The sequence below is a fragment of the Abrus precatorius genome, unplaced genomic scaffold (assembly GCF_003935025.1).
Source record: "Abrus precatorius isolate BTA unplaced genomic scaffold, Abrus_2018 Scaffold3, whole genome shotgun sequence".
NCBI lineage: Eukaryota > Viridiplantae > Streptophyta > Magnoliopsida > Fabales > Fabaceae > Abrus > Abrus precatorius.
This window is the reverse complement of record NW_020874373.1, coordinates 25,439,530-25,453,201: the sequence shown is the minus strand read 5'-3', so window position 1 is coordinate 25,453,201 and position 13,672 is coordinate 25,439,530. Positions and strand designations below refer to the sequence as shown.

Here is a 13,672-nt window from a genome sequence, read left to right as displayed (position 1 = left end):
TACCTAAACCCAGTCTCTGGGTTCAAATACCACTTTCTTTTTGCTTGTTGTTCCACTTTACTTTCAATTTGAGCCTTCACCTTTTCATGCAACTTTCTAACAAATTTAGCTTTGGCATTGCCATCCTTGTGTATTAAAAATGAAACATTAGGCAGTGACAATAAATCAAGCGGGGTGAGGGGATTAAATCCATTTTTATTCTCTTATTTTTGAAAAAAAATAGGAATTTTGGTATTCTCATTCAAGCGAGATATGTCTCGCTCAAGTGAGACAGATATTTTTGAACTAGACTTTCTAGAGCATTCCCGTTCAAGCGAGATAGGATAAAGTTACCCCAATTATCCTTTCGCCTAGGCGAGAAGGAGTCTCGCTCAGGCGTGAAGCAGCTCGCCTAAGCGAGAAGTCGTAGGAAAAATAAGAAGCTCTCTAGCGAGAATGCCTTTCGCCCGGGTGAGATGCTGCTCGCTCAAGCAAGAGTGTCTTTCAGTCAGGCGAGAATAGTAGAAAATCGAGTAGTTTCACTATCTGGTTTTCTTATTTAGGCAAAAGTTTGGCTCACTCAAGCGAGAATGTGCAGGTTTGAAGGGTATTTAAGAGAAACCATGTTAAGAAATTTCATTTTTTTCACCAAAACCACTTCTTCCTCTCTATTCTCTCTATTCTTGCCCTTCCTAGAGAAAGTCTCTAATAACTTTGGATCTCTCTTAGATTTGAGCTCAACCATCTATCCCATTTGAATCTAAGTAAGTTTCTGGAGCCTAGCCTTCAAATCTCGTTCCTATTTCTCTGTTCTTTCTTCTCATAATAGTAATCTACCCTATGATGTTAGGAAGAACTTTAGTCCTGGGGTAGTGTTTCTAGTCAAGGAGTGGAGTTTCTCTCTAGAGTCCACGAAGAACTTAGTTTTAGAGATTCATTTCCAGGTAAGGGGAGTTATTCCTAAACCCTAGATTCTATCTAAATATGTATATTAATCTTGAAAGAACAAAGTTACCTTATTCTAAATAGCAAATTCATAAAGTTTTCTTGAAACTGTATTATGAAAATGGATTTTTATATAAAAAAAAAGGTTTTTGATTTGTTTAAAATCATAGTTATTACCTTTTGAATAATATATGGGTTGAATGATGAGAAAGTTAAAAATGCTAAACTTTAAGCTAGAAGACTTTATTAAGACCGAGAGAGTGTGATCTCTAATAATATATTCTTGGACTGTATGAATAAAGTGATACGAGTTTAAGAGTTGAAATTGATTGGGTTGGAATGTGTATGGTTAAATGATGAGTAATGTATATAGATAATTTTTGTTTGATAAAATTTGTTGAAAATGAAATATTTCTATTTTGTTACATATACTGCATTGTTTCAATTATTTTATATAATAAAAATTTTAGTGGAAAGAAGAATGTTCACTCTTACAAACTTTTTCAAGTAATGAAGACATAAAAGAAGATTGATCTATTTTAGGATCATACTCGTAAGAGATAGTAGGAAAGGAACTGTTCAGTAGGATTTAACTTATTAGGAAAACTATAATAATATTGATTGAGTTTCCATTCAATGTTATTTATAATATGTATTATTTAAATGATAATTCAAAGTACATGTGTAATATTTAGAAATTAATTATTAATATAACATTTTAAATTTTCTTTAATTGTACATTTACAAATTTGAAATTTCATCCTTAATTCTATTACGAACGATATATATATATATATATATATATATATATATATATATAATTTTAAATTTTACTCATTTTTATTAATTCAGATTTTATAATACACAAAAATTTTCTATACATATTTATCTATCTTTTACTTATTTTTAATCATATTATATTGATATTTGTATTTTTAAAATAAGAAATTATTTAATTAAAGAAATAATGTTACATGAAGAAGATATTCTTACTATATGACACTATGATAACTGAGTTGTGCATGAAAAAGGGTGTAAAAATTGAAGATTGCACCCTTGTGCTAGAATTTAATTTCATCACAAAGACTTATATAAAAAAATATGTTGAGAAAAAACTTATAAAATAATAACATTTTGTAAAACTTTTTTGAAAAAAATTTGACTTTTTTTTTCCTTCATTTTTATTCTTTCTTTCAAAATAGATGTTATTTCATATTAAAAGGACAAATATCATATATAATTTGAATGTGAAAAACTAATATATCGTAGAGAAATAATATATTTTATTAAAAATAATGTATCATGAAAGAGAATAAATTCATAAAGTACCCAGTTACCAGAGCTACAATTAAAGGTATTTTTTTAATAAAATGTTGAATATATATTATATAATTATTTTTAAATTTAATGAATATAAATTAAAAAAATATAATTTTTAATATTACTAAAAAATATATTATTGTATTAAATAAGACTAAATTAAAGTGGTAAACTTTTTATTATAAAAAATAATTATAAAAAAATCCATAATTCAAAATATTAATTAAGATTGGATTTTAAAATCTCGTTTGTTTTTTATTAATATTGTATGTTCACATTTAAAATTGAAATTAAAACTGATTAAGATTATTGTAATCTTAAAAATTTTCTTTATTTAGATAACAAAAATATCTTTATTAAATACAATATACTAGGATGTAAAATTTAAATCAAATCAAATTTAAATTTAAAATTAAAACAAATGAATAATATTTGAAAGAAATAAAAGTTAACTAAAAAATTTTAAATACTTAAATAGTGTTATATAGTAAAGATAAAATAATTCAAAAAATATTTCTATCCAAAAATAAAACTCAAATTTAATAGGTAAAATAAAATAAAATATTTTATTTTTTTTAAAAAAAATCTTAGTATAATTAACTTAACTAATCATCTCCAACTTTTTTTATGCTTTATTATGTTTTAGTATTGCTTTTTTTATCACATCCTCTTTTTCTTGCTTTATCTTTCTTGCTTCTTCTGATTCTTCTGTCTCTTTATTTTTCTGTTTCTCTTTATCTTTTTTGCCCTTTATTTATATATAGGGTGTATATTCGGTGGATGTGGAAATAAACTTGCTCAAACTTTTATTGTTAACCCCGGGGCGTTTCCATTCTAAATATCTCTCTCCCTCGATTCTCTCTCCACCTGCGCGACGTGTGGGTTGTTGCACTTCACTCACACTCATACCATTCCACGCTTTTTCTTTTCTTCTCAATTTTCGCGAGAAAATTGGTAAATACGTGCTTAATTATTTGCTCTCTCGCTCTCTCTCTCAAGTGGTTTTGATCACTTTCATTGTATGCCAATCCTGCTCCAATACCATAGTAAGAATTGTATAAAAAATTAAAAATTAAAATGTTATTTTACGGCTTCCTGTTGAATTGAAAATCATGCTTATTGCTTTTGTTGGCGTGATAGGTATCTGCGTGGTGCGTATCTTGTGGTGTGCTTTGATCCGAGGAACTGGTATGATTTCACCTTCTTGTTCAATTGTAAAAGTTAACGTTACTAGTTTTGTAATTTGATAGTGTTTTTAGCATTGTACCGTAATGTTTACGAGAATTAGAGCGAATTAGAAGGGGGAAAGGATTTTTTTTGTTTTTCCTTTTGGATGTAAGGTTGTTAAGTATTCTGAAGGTTCAATTCACCATAGCATTTAAAAGTTTTAGTTGAACAAGGGAAAAAAATTGTATGGAGTTGAATTGTCTGAATTATGGGTGCTTTTTATACTTAAAGGTTCCTAAAACCATGTTGTTCCTTCTCTGCAGGGAAGATCTCAAGTCTCTCTCGGAAATTTGGTTTGTTTAAATGAAGTCCACTATGGCTCAGAATCAGAGTAATTGGGAAGCTGATAAAATGTGTGCAATTGCTAGATGTTTGGCTTTTTATTTTTTTTCCCTTCTTTGTTTCTTCTTATTCTTCTTCCTTTTTCTTTTCCGTGATTGAGCCTGACTTATTCGATCTTATGAAACATGTTATATTGATGTTTATTCCCTTCTTGGATTTTTATGTTGTGCTTCAGGCTCGACGTTTACATTTATGATTATTTAATAAAAAGAAAATTAAACACAGCCGCCAAAGCTTTTATGGCAGAAGGAAAAGTTTCCACGGATCCAGTAGGTAAGATTGGTGCTTATTCTTTACAATGTTGTGCTGTAACTTGCCTCGCACCACTGTGGTTTTATGAATTAAGTTAAAATGTTTCTTTATTATCAGTTTTGTTTTGCTTTTTTTTTTTGTTGGGGGGGGGGTGTCTTTCTTTGTTAAACTTGTATAGAATTGGTTTCCTCTGGGAGATTAATTCATCCCATGACCTTGTGCCTATTTCATTCTCTTTTCTAACGAAATCTTGCCTGTTATTTAAACTTTATTGTTCAAATTCAATGGACATTATTTAAGATAGATATATGCGGGAGGCAGTGGAACAATTGAGTATATATGTAAGTTCTATTGCTTGGTCTTTGACAGCAATTGATGCTCCTGGAGGATTTCTTTTCGAGTGGTGGTCTGTCTTTTGGGATATATTCATCTCAAGGACAAATGAGAAACATTCAGAGGCTGCTGCAGCTTACATTGAGGTGAATTTATCATGTAACATTTATGTTTTTGGTTCCTTAGTTATTGTAAATATTGATAGCAAACTGAATCTTATATGTAATTTGCATGTTGATAGACCCAGCAAACAAAGGCTAGAGAACAGCATCTTCAAATGCAGCAATTGCAAATAATGCAGCAACGCAGTGCAGCTCAATTACAGAGAAGAGACCCTAATCATCCTTCACTTGGTGGTTCCTTAAATGCCATGAATTCTGAAGGAATGTTGGGGCAGCCACCAGCAAGTGTGTTGGCCATGAAAATGTATGAAGAACGAATGAAACACCCTCATTCAATGGATTCAGAGGCATCTCCAACTCTTATTGACGCCAACAGGATGGCCCTTCTCAAATCAGCAGCTAGTCATCAAGGGTAAACAAATTTGCCAGTTAGAGTATTACTTTTAACTTGATCTTAACAACATGGATTGGAATGCTAATATTTTGGATTCTTTTTGCTCCCTCAGCCAGTTGGTTCATGGAAATTCAGGGAATATGTCCACTGCGTTGCAGCAAATTCCAGGGTGGACTCCTCTGACCACTGTAACTACTTCAACTATATGCTAAGTTAGCCATTTAATGTGCTATTTCTACTATTTCAAGTTCCCTAATTTCACCTCTACCATGATAAGCAACTTAATGCATTAACTTTATAGGATATCAAAGCAGAAGTTAATATAGGTGCCACTCCAAAGAGTCTGCCTATGGATTCCTCAGTTTATCGACAAGCAATTTTACAATCAAAATCTGGGCTAGGAAGTGCAGGTAGTATTACCATGTCTACCTTGATGTTGTTACATCCAATTTCTACATTTTATGGTCTATGAATAGCATTAATTTTCTGTCTTCATGATACCAATTCTTATTTTATAGGTGAACTATTTGAAATATCTATGTGCATTGACTGCATTCCTTGTCCTTTTTCTTTTCATTTTTTTCATCTCTCTTTCTCTGTACATTGCTGTGGTTTAGAGGGCCAGAGTGCTGCTTCATGTGGCCTTCTATGTTTTCTGTGGTGAAAGACACTTATTTTTTGTTAATTTTCTTGATAATATTTTTTTCGCTAGTTTAAAATTATGATTCCCGACATATCTTTAGTGATGATGGAACTCTTAGTAAAAGTGATCATTGCAACTCCATAATGGATTCTGACATGCATTGAGACTGTGGGTTTTATTTGTAGTTTCAATGTTAATCTCCTGCAGAGATATCCCTCACAGCTTTGCATTATATTGCTTCTTAAATTTGTCTTCAGTATTTAGCACAGAATATCAGACATGGTGGAGTCATTCTAATGATTGTTATGATTTTGTTTGTTAATTATCCTTCAGCATTAAATCAAGGAGTTACAAGTCTTCCACTGAAGGGTTGGCCTCTAACTGTAAGTTGAATGTTATCCTCCTCAATGCTGTTTCTCTGAAGTTTGTTAAACTCCTTTGGAGTATAATAGTTGACCACTTGACCTTTCCCTTTTGCAGGGAATTGATCAGCTAAGACCTAATATGGGTGTACAAGTTCCAAAGCCCAATTTGACAACCCAAAACCAGTTTCTTTTGGCATCACAACAACAGGTTTTGGCACAGGCTCAGGCACAAAATAACCTTGGAAATTCAAATTATGGTGATATGGATCAACGTAGACTTTCTGGTCTTCCCCGAGGTAGCTTAAGTGCAAAGGATGTTCAGTCTACAAGGAATGATGGATCTACTTGCTCCCAAATGCAGTCAGATTCACCTAAGGTTGGACTAGCTCCTCAAAAATTAAAAATTATTTCAGTATAGGTATATCAATGTTGGTTCAACATGTATAATGTCTTTAAGCTCAGCAGACATAGATGATGCAAAAAGGATTTAAAAGGGGGATTACTCTTTTGAATTGCTTCTTTATCATCTTAATTCTATGAATTGCATGAGTGAGATCATTCAACATCCTTGATACTTCTATACATAAAAGAATAAATACATTTTACCTTTACAAAAGCATTAACGAAGAATTCAACTATTTCCTATGACTCTAATATTTCCACTAGTACATAATTCCCATTAACATATTTGTCACTTTCACAATTTCCAACACAACAAATGTCTTATTTAGCATTTATTTGTCTAAGTTATTGTATGAATATATGTGATGATCTTTTAAGATCCTGCACTATAAATTATCATTAAGAATTTGGTTCTCCCCTCTTCTGTACACTACTGGCTCCAGAATTATTTGACTGGTTGCCTTCAGAATCCGGAAATCATTGATATGAAGACTTTATAAAATTAGAATATCAAGACTTTATAAGAATCGAAAATTAAAGTTTCCAGAAACAGAAAAGGCACCAAAGAGGCTCCACACCCTTGAGATTCCAAAATAATAAAAAACTGGCGAGTCACTTAAAACATAAAAGTCTTTACCTGTGACAATAGATTTCTCTAAATTCTCAATGTGAGAAGTGGATAAATTTCATGCCAAAAGTGCCTACTTGGCCTTTCCTGTCACCAAGTGGTTGTAGTATGCTATTATAGATTATTTCCTTCATGATATGTTGATTTAGAAAAAAGATGCATCCCCTAAGTAATGTGGACATGATGGTCTTACCAATTGAACAGAAAAACAAGGGCAAATAGGTTATTACCATTTTATTTTCATCAGCTTCATTCTCTGCTTTATAAGCAAGCCATATAAATTAGTTCTGAGTTGATAATATATGCCTTGTAATATACAAATTGCAACAAAGTATACTCTCAGAGGTCAATTTAATCTCTTTCAATATTTAATGGGTGTACCAGATGAAGATGGCCCAGTCGCAACATTCATTATCTCAACAGCAGGATCAATTGCAGCAGCAGCAACTGCAGCAGGTTGTGCTTAATGTCACACTGTTTTTGTATGGAATGTAACGAGGTGTACACAAGTGTTTTTCCTTTGCTGTTTCATCATTTTTATTTTATTTTCTTCTGTTTAGAGAATGGATGAGGACAGGGATCCAATGTTATTTTTTTTATACTACCTTGATGAATTAGGTGCTGCTGTTGCTATTAGATTTTTGATATGGCTTTATATTTTGATTCTCTAACCCCCCCTCCCCCCCAAAAAAAAATTGTTTCAATTTCAAAGCTAATTAACTTACTGCCCCTACTTTGTCATCAGACTAACAGAAAAAGAAAACAGCATTCTTCTTCTGGAGCTGCCAATAGCACTGGCACTGGTGGTAACACTGCTGTTCCTTCACCTAATTCGCCACCATCAACGCATACACCTGGGGATGGATTAAATACAGCAAGCAGCATGCAGCATGCTAATAGTGTGCAAAAGAGCATGATGATGTATGGTACAGAGGCAACAGGAGGTCTTGCATCATCATCAAATTTGCTGGTAATTACTACCTCTAGTCCTATTTAAAAGAAATGCAGACTTCTTCAAAAGCATTAATTGTGATATTTATTGTAAGATTTTTATTAATGAGGTACTCACCCTTTATCCATGAAAGTGGTTACATTTATTCACTTAATATATAACACAGTATTTTGACCATTTAATACTATGTTATTTTTGGAATATAGTATAAATTCATGACATATAACTATCTTTTATTAGTCTTGATGAATTAGGTATTTGTTTCTTATAAATAGGATTGGAGGTAATTTTATTTTAGTTTGTGTATGTGTCTAATATGATCGTACAAATTGTGTTCTATGGACATTTTATTTGCTTTAATTTGTACGACAGCTATCTTGATTGTTGACCTGTATGCATATTTTCATACTTTGTACTTGTAGATCATTGGTCTATCGTTATATAGTTCAGTTATAATTAATTGAAAAATCCAATGTAGCTAACAATTGATCATGATTAGAGCATTTGAGTACCTATGTTTTTTGGGATGTTGAATTTATGAGCTGAACAAATTATTCTGAGTTTATGACATTGTAATTTCATAAACCAGGAGGACATGGAACGATTTGGGGATGTTGGTGCTTTAGAAGATAATGTGGAATCCTTTCTATCAAATGATGGAGGAGATGGTGGAAATCTCTATGGAACAATAAAACCAAGTTCAGCTGAGCAACAAAAAGAGTCTCCGAAAGGTAATCTTCTTTACAAGAACTCTTTTCTGTACCTGTAAAGTATTGCGGGGAAGTATCATTAACCTCATTTCAGGCTTCACCTTTGCCGAGTTTGGGTGTATAAGAACAAGGAACAGTAAAGTTACTTGTTGTCACTTTTCTTCTGATGGAAAGTGGCTTGCCAGTGCTGGAGATGACATGAAGGTAATTCACTTGCATAATTATGATAGTTTGCCACCTTCAAGGAATGTGGTGAACATTATAGTTTTTTTTTTTCATCCTGAATAGTAGCATTCTGTTTCTAAGGAATTTCCTACTCTGTATAATGCCTTTGTTTCTATTGAGAGGGAAATGAGAAGGCATAGGATGAACTTGTGTGTTTTGAATACACAACAAAATTATCTACTTATAATAACAAATACATTATTTACAAGTATCTAAAATCATTCTAATTAAATAGTTACCCTACTTATAATATTACCTCACTTATTTACAAGTCTCCAAGTTCAAATGCTTCGGATCATAGAATGATAGAAATATTAGTGAACATATTACTTATAAAGTACAAGTTAGGGGGTTAAAGTGGAGAAAAACATTAGGAGTTATTTATGATCGTAAAATACCTATCAAACAAAAAGGAAAAATTTTATTGTATTGCAATATGATATTAAAGGAAAGTTTTATGGTAGCGAATGTTGGGTCTTAAAGGAATAATATGAAAAAATGGAAAATGAGAGTAGTGGAAATGAGAATGTCAAGATGGATGAGTAGTCACATGAGAAAAGACAAGATAAAAAATGGAGAGAAGAACAGTCAAATGGTTTGTAAAGATGATGGGTTCATCCTTGGAGAGGTCGAGCAGCCATTGGCATTGTGGAACAGTACTGACCTCACAGAAAGTGCTAATTTCTGAATAAAATTTTGTCAATGGGCAATATGCCTGTTGAGAATGCACGGATTAAGGTTGCTCTCTCATCAAGGCTCTGGATACTATGTTGAGAAAGAGACAAATGAGAGGGCATAAGATAAATCCTTGTGTTTTGAATATACAACAATGCTATCTATTTAAAATAATAAGTCAAATAAATATATGATTTACGGTTATCTGGAATCACACTAATTATGCAATTACCATATTTACAATATTACCCTATATATTTTACATTAATCTCGACAGTTTCTAAATTAGTATTTTTTCATCCCAAACTTCTCCCTTTGGCAACACTTTTTACTTCACCTTATGAAACCAGTATTTTCATGTTCTCATGAATTCTCTTATTGTATTATATAGAAACTAGAAAGTAGGACTATTGTGTTTGATTTGTTTGTGAACATAAATGATGTTTTATTATTGGTATGGCTTAGCATGAGACATTGGCCTAAGCTTATCTAGTTTGCTAAACAACTGCTATGAGAAAATTTTCATTCAACTTATAAATTTTAATATGTTATGGTTATGGATTAGGCTGTCATCTGGAACATGGACACTTTACAGACAGAGAGCACTCCTGCAGAGCACAAATCAGTTATTTCAGATATCCGTTTTAGACCAAATTCATCTCAGTTGGCAACAGCCTCAATCGATAAATCAGTGCGATTATGGGATGCAACCAATGTAACACAGTCTTTTCCCTGTTTTCCTATAAATTATGTGTAACTTTACTATTGTTTAAAACTTGCATCTAGATTCTGGCTTCTTCAAGCTTTGTTCCTTGTGTTTGACTGTCAGTTTGTTTTGCAATTATATATTCTACAGATTGGAATGAATTCTTTATTCTTTCTTTCAATGCAGCCAAGCTATTGTTTGCAACAATATAGTGGGCACACTTCAGCTATAATGTCTCTTGATTTCCACCCTAAGAAGACTGATATTTTCTGCTTCTGTGATGGTGAAAATGAAATTCGGTATTGGAACATTACTTCGTCCTCTTGCACCCGTGTATCTAAGGTTTGTTGAGTAACTGAATTCTATCATTTCCTCTCTGAATATTTATCACCTGTCTAATATTATTTCACAATTGCATTGAATCCCTTACAAACTAATGGATATAAACAAATAGCACGCCCTTCTACTAAAATGGGTTGGAATGCTTGTATGTCTAATCTATGCAGAGTAGGGTTCTATTCAGCAATGCGGGATGCCCTCGCATAACTTCTTGAAGTATTTCCCTTACAATCGGTTCTATTTTCCAAATTTTACTCTTAGTAATTCCTATGTTTGAAGGAAAATGTTTTCGAATTAGACCACAAATTAGAAATGTCTGGAAAAGTTCTATTTTTATTTTGCAAGGTAATCCACATCTTTGTTTCAGGGAGGTAGTGCACAAGTGAGGTTTCAACCTAGACTGGGACATTTGCTGGCAGCAGCTTCTGATAAAGTAGTGTCAATTTTTGATGTTGAAGCTGATACACAAATTTACTCCCTCCAGGTAAATCTATATGTATATTTGCTTATCAATAATATAATGTAATCTCTTTTAGACAAAAATCAATTTGACTGTTTATTATGAAGTGATAAATTTTAAATTGGGATTAAGTTGGGGGTAACTTGTGTTGTTTTAAGTTTCATGTTAAAGTTATGATTATTTAATGAATATTACAGATAAATAAAAAATTAACTAGGCTAATCAGCCGGCAGATGAGACACTAGCATTTGTTGGCGGAACTGAAAATTGGTTACCTTATGCAACAATATGATCTTTTTATTTCAAGGTTTGCATCTTTGATGAATATTGTAGTCAAACAACTTTGGCTTTGTAGGGTCATCCCGAACCAGTGAGCTATATTTGCTGGGACACTCATGGTGATGTCTTGGCATCTGTGAGTCCACATTTGGTGAAAGTTTGGAATTTGGGCACAGGAGAATGCATGCAGGAGTTCGGCTCTGGCGTGAACCAATTTCATTCCTGTACTTTCCATCCAAGTTATTCAACTTTATTGGTGATTGGAGGAATTTCGGTAAGCTTTTTGTTCATTGTCTGCTATAATGGACATATTGATTCAAAACCAAACTTTTGGACTGTATGCACGAGATCCATTGTAAAACCGCACCCATTCACTGTAATGCTGTAGAACATCCTCAACACATCTCATCCTCCAAAGACAACATCCCATCCTTATCCCACTGTGCTGGGTTGTTAAATGACACAATTATCTTCCATGAAAAAACAGGAATTAAATAAATTAATGTAGTTTATGGTCCTTATGTTTCTTTAGTTGATCTTCCGCTAACTCATAATCAGATCTTTCATTTGATCCCTTCACCTGACCATACCACCTTGGGCAAGTTTCTATCATATTCAAAATATGTGCTGCTCCAACCGTTTTTCTAATCCATTTGTTTTTTATCTTTATCTTTTCCTCTGTCCACTCAATCCCTGCAACTTTTTATCTTCATTACACTTATTTTTCTTCTGCTTTTGCTGGCACTTAACTGCCTAACAATCATTACTAATAAAGGTGAGATATATAACTGTACAAGTTGGTACCATTTATTGGAATTTTGACTTGATAACAATGATGGCTTGTTAGTGATTGATTTTATTAACCCCTAATATTCAAGCAAATTCTGGTATGATGTACACTAAATGTAGCTTTTGTTTTCCTTTCGTGCACTTTCACTTAACATGGATTAAACTATTACGAATTGAATCATATATCTTACATGAGTTAGCAACATCCTTCATTTCTTTGAGGTGGGGTTAGCAAATCGAGGAAATAATAATTTTCTGCAGAACAAATTATCTAAAAGGGAAATAAATGTTTAAACGTCACAAGATGTTAGACGTAACCCTTCTCATTTGCTGGGACAATCATGTTGATCTTTCAATCCATTATGCATCATAATGTTTTGATTAGTTGCTAATTTACTGTTTTTTTATGTGATCTGTAGTCCTTAGATTTATGGAACATGGCAGAGAACAAAAGCATGACAATTCCTGCACATGACAATATCATATCTGCTTTGGCTCCGTCTCCTGCCACTAGAATGGTTGCCTCTGCAAGTCATGACAACTGTGTTAAACTGTGGAAATAAAACCCAGGTTTTAGGTTTTAATATCGCCTAGATTCTTTGTTAGTATTCCTTTATCCTAAATGATTCAGAGATCTATATTGAAAGCAAAAAGGTATCTGAATTTATCTATTCAAGTTTCTTACCACTAGCTTAATCCTACTTCCTCTGAATAAGGTATACTAGACTACTAGTACACGATACAATTTTGTATTAAGAATCCTAAGCACTACAACTTAAACTCTGCACTAATCTGCAATGCAATTTTTACTTACGTGTATAGTATTCTATTTGGATTTTGAAACTTCGAATCTTATTCTATTTGCAATTTTCACTGTTGTTACTTCCACAGTACCATGGCCTGTGATATATTTAATGGGGTCCTGTAATTCCTATAGGCGACTTTTTTAGTATAAAAAGGGGGAACTTCTACAGGTGAAAATGGAATTAAACAATCTCATGCTTCATGTTTGGTGGGCTGTTATAGTTTAAGACAAGTAAATTATCTATAGGTTATTGAGTTTGAGTAAATGTGGATTTTAAATTTAAATATATTTGTCTTAATATACTTATTCACTTTGGACGAGGTTGTTTAATCCAATTTGTGGGCCAGTTAGACAATCCTTTTTTTCTAGGGCTTATTTATTTATTTTAATGTTTTTAAATAGCTAATTATTAAAGTAATTCAAAAATAAAATTACTTCTCTGGAGTTTTTTTTGCTATCTCACTGTTAGTTTTGCACTCAAATGTGCAGAATTGTTTTTTTTTTTTTTTTAAATAATTTTACATGTTAAAAGAATAAAATTTATTTATTTTTTATTTTTTAAAATAATTTCATAGATGACATAAACGACACAAAAAATAATGACACGTCAAAATTTTATATAATTTTGGTTTTATGATATATGAAATTTATTTAAAATAGAATTATAAAAGCACACCCTTTAGATGAGAAAATAATAGAAATCTTCTATAATGTAGCAAATATTTGATAGCCAACTATACAAGCTCAAGCAACCGGTCCACAGAAAATGATAACAGATTT

General features: G+C 32.1%; 1 protein-coding gene across 10 annotated transcripts; it reads left to right on the top strand.

The window, feature by feature from the left end:
- Nucleotides 1–3,028: 3,028 nt before the first annotated feature.
- LOC113860864 (transcriptional corepressor LEUNIG_HOMOLOG-like) lies at nucleotides 3,029–12,972 on the top strand. Of its 10 annotated transcripts, XR_003504062.1 has the most exons (20): nucleotides 3,029–3,290; nucleotides 3,385–3,432; nucleotides 3,735–3,824; nucleotides 3,989–4,086; nucleotides 4,435–4,544; nucleotides 4,640–4,932; nucleotides 5,027–5,102; nucleotides 5,216–5,324; nucleotides 5,891–5,940; nucleotides 6,038–6,298; nucleotides 7,337–7,408; nucleotides 7,698–7,922; nucleotides 8,494–8,635; nucleotides 8,709–8,818; nucleotides 10,080–10,229; nucleotides 10,407–10,562; nucleotides 10,727–10,775; nucleotides 10,927–11,043; nucleotides 11,375–11,572; nucleotides 12,507–12,972. XR_003504062.1 is itself a non-coding variant. In XM_027493396.1 (19 exons), the coding sequence occupies exons 3-19, from the start codon at nucleotides 3,775–3,777 to the stop codon at nucleotides 12,648–12,650; spliced, it is 2,361 nt and encodes a 786-aa protein (XP_027349197.1). In that variant the 5' UTR covers nucleotides 3,031–3,290; nucleotides 3,385–3,432; nucleotides 3,735–3,774; the 3' UTR covers nucleotides 12,651–12,966. The 10 variants fall into 10 exon arrangements, 8 of the variants coding, with proteins under 8 accessions (XP_027349197.1, XP_027349199.1, XP_027349196.1 ...); XM_027493396.1 differs by lacking the exon at nucleotides 10,727–10,775 and having other exon boundaries at nucleotides 3,031–3,290; nucleotides 12,507–12,966; XM_027493398.1 differs by lacking the exon at nucleotides 10,727–10,775 and having other exon boundaries at nucleotides 3,035–3,198; nucleotides 12,507–12,904.
- The last annotated feature ends 700 nt before the right edge of the window (nucleotides 12,973–13,672 follow it).

What these genes read in the sequence shown, in the direction of transcription:
- LOC113860864 (XM_027493393.1), top strand. Translation starts at nt 3,775, where the DNA reads ATGAAGTCCACTATGGCTCAGAATCAGAGTAATTGGGAAGCTGATAAA. An exon ending in ATCTGGGCTAGGAAGTGCAG is followed by an intron (nt 5,325 to 5,890) that starts GTAGTATTACCA and finishes ATTATCCTTCAG; the next exon opens with CATTAAATCAAGGAGTTACA. An exon ending in AGCAGCAGCAACTGCAGCAG is followed by an intron (nt 7,409 to 7,697) that starts GTTGTGCTTAAT and finishes CTTTGTCATCAG; the next exon opens with ACTAACAGAAAAAGAAAACA.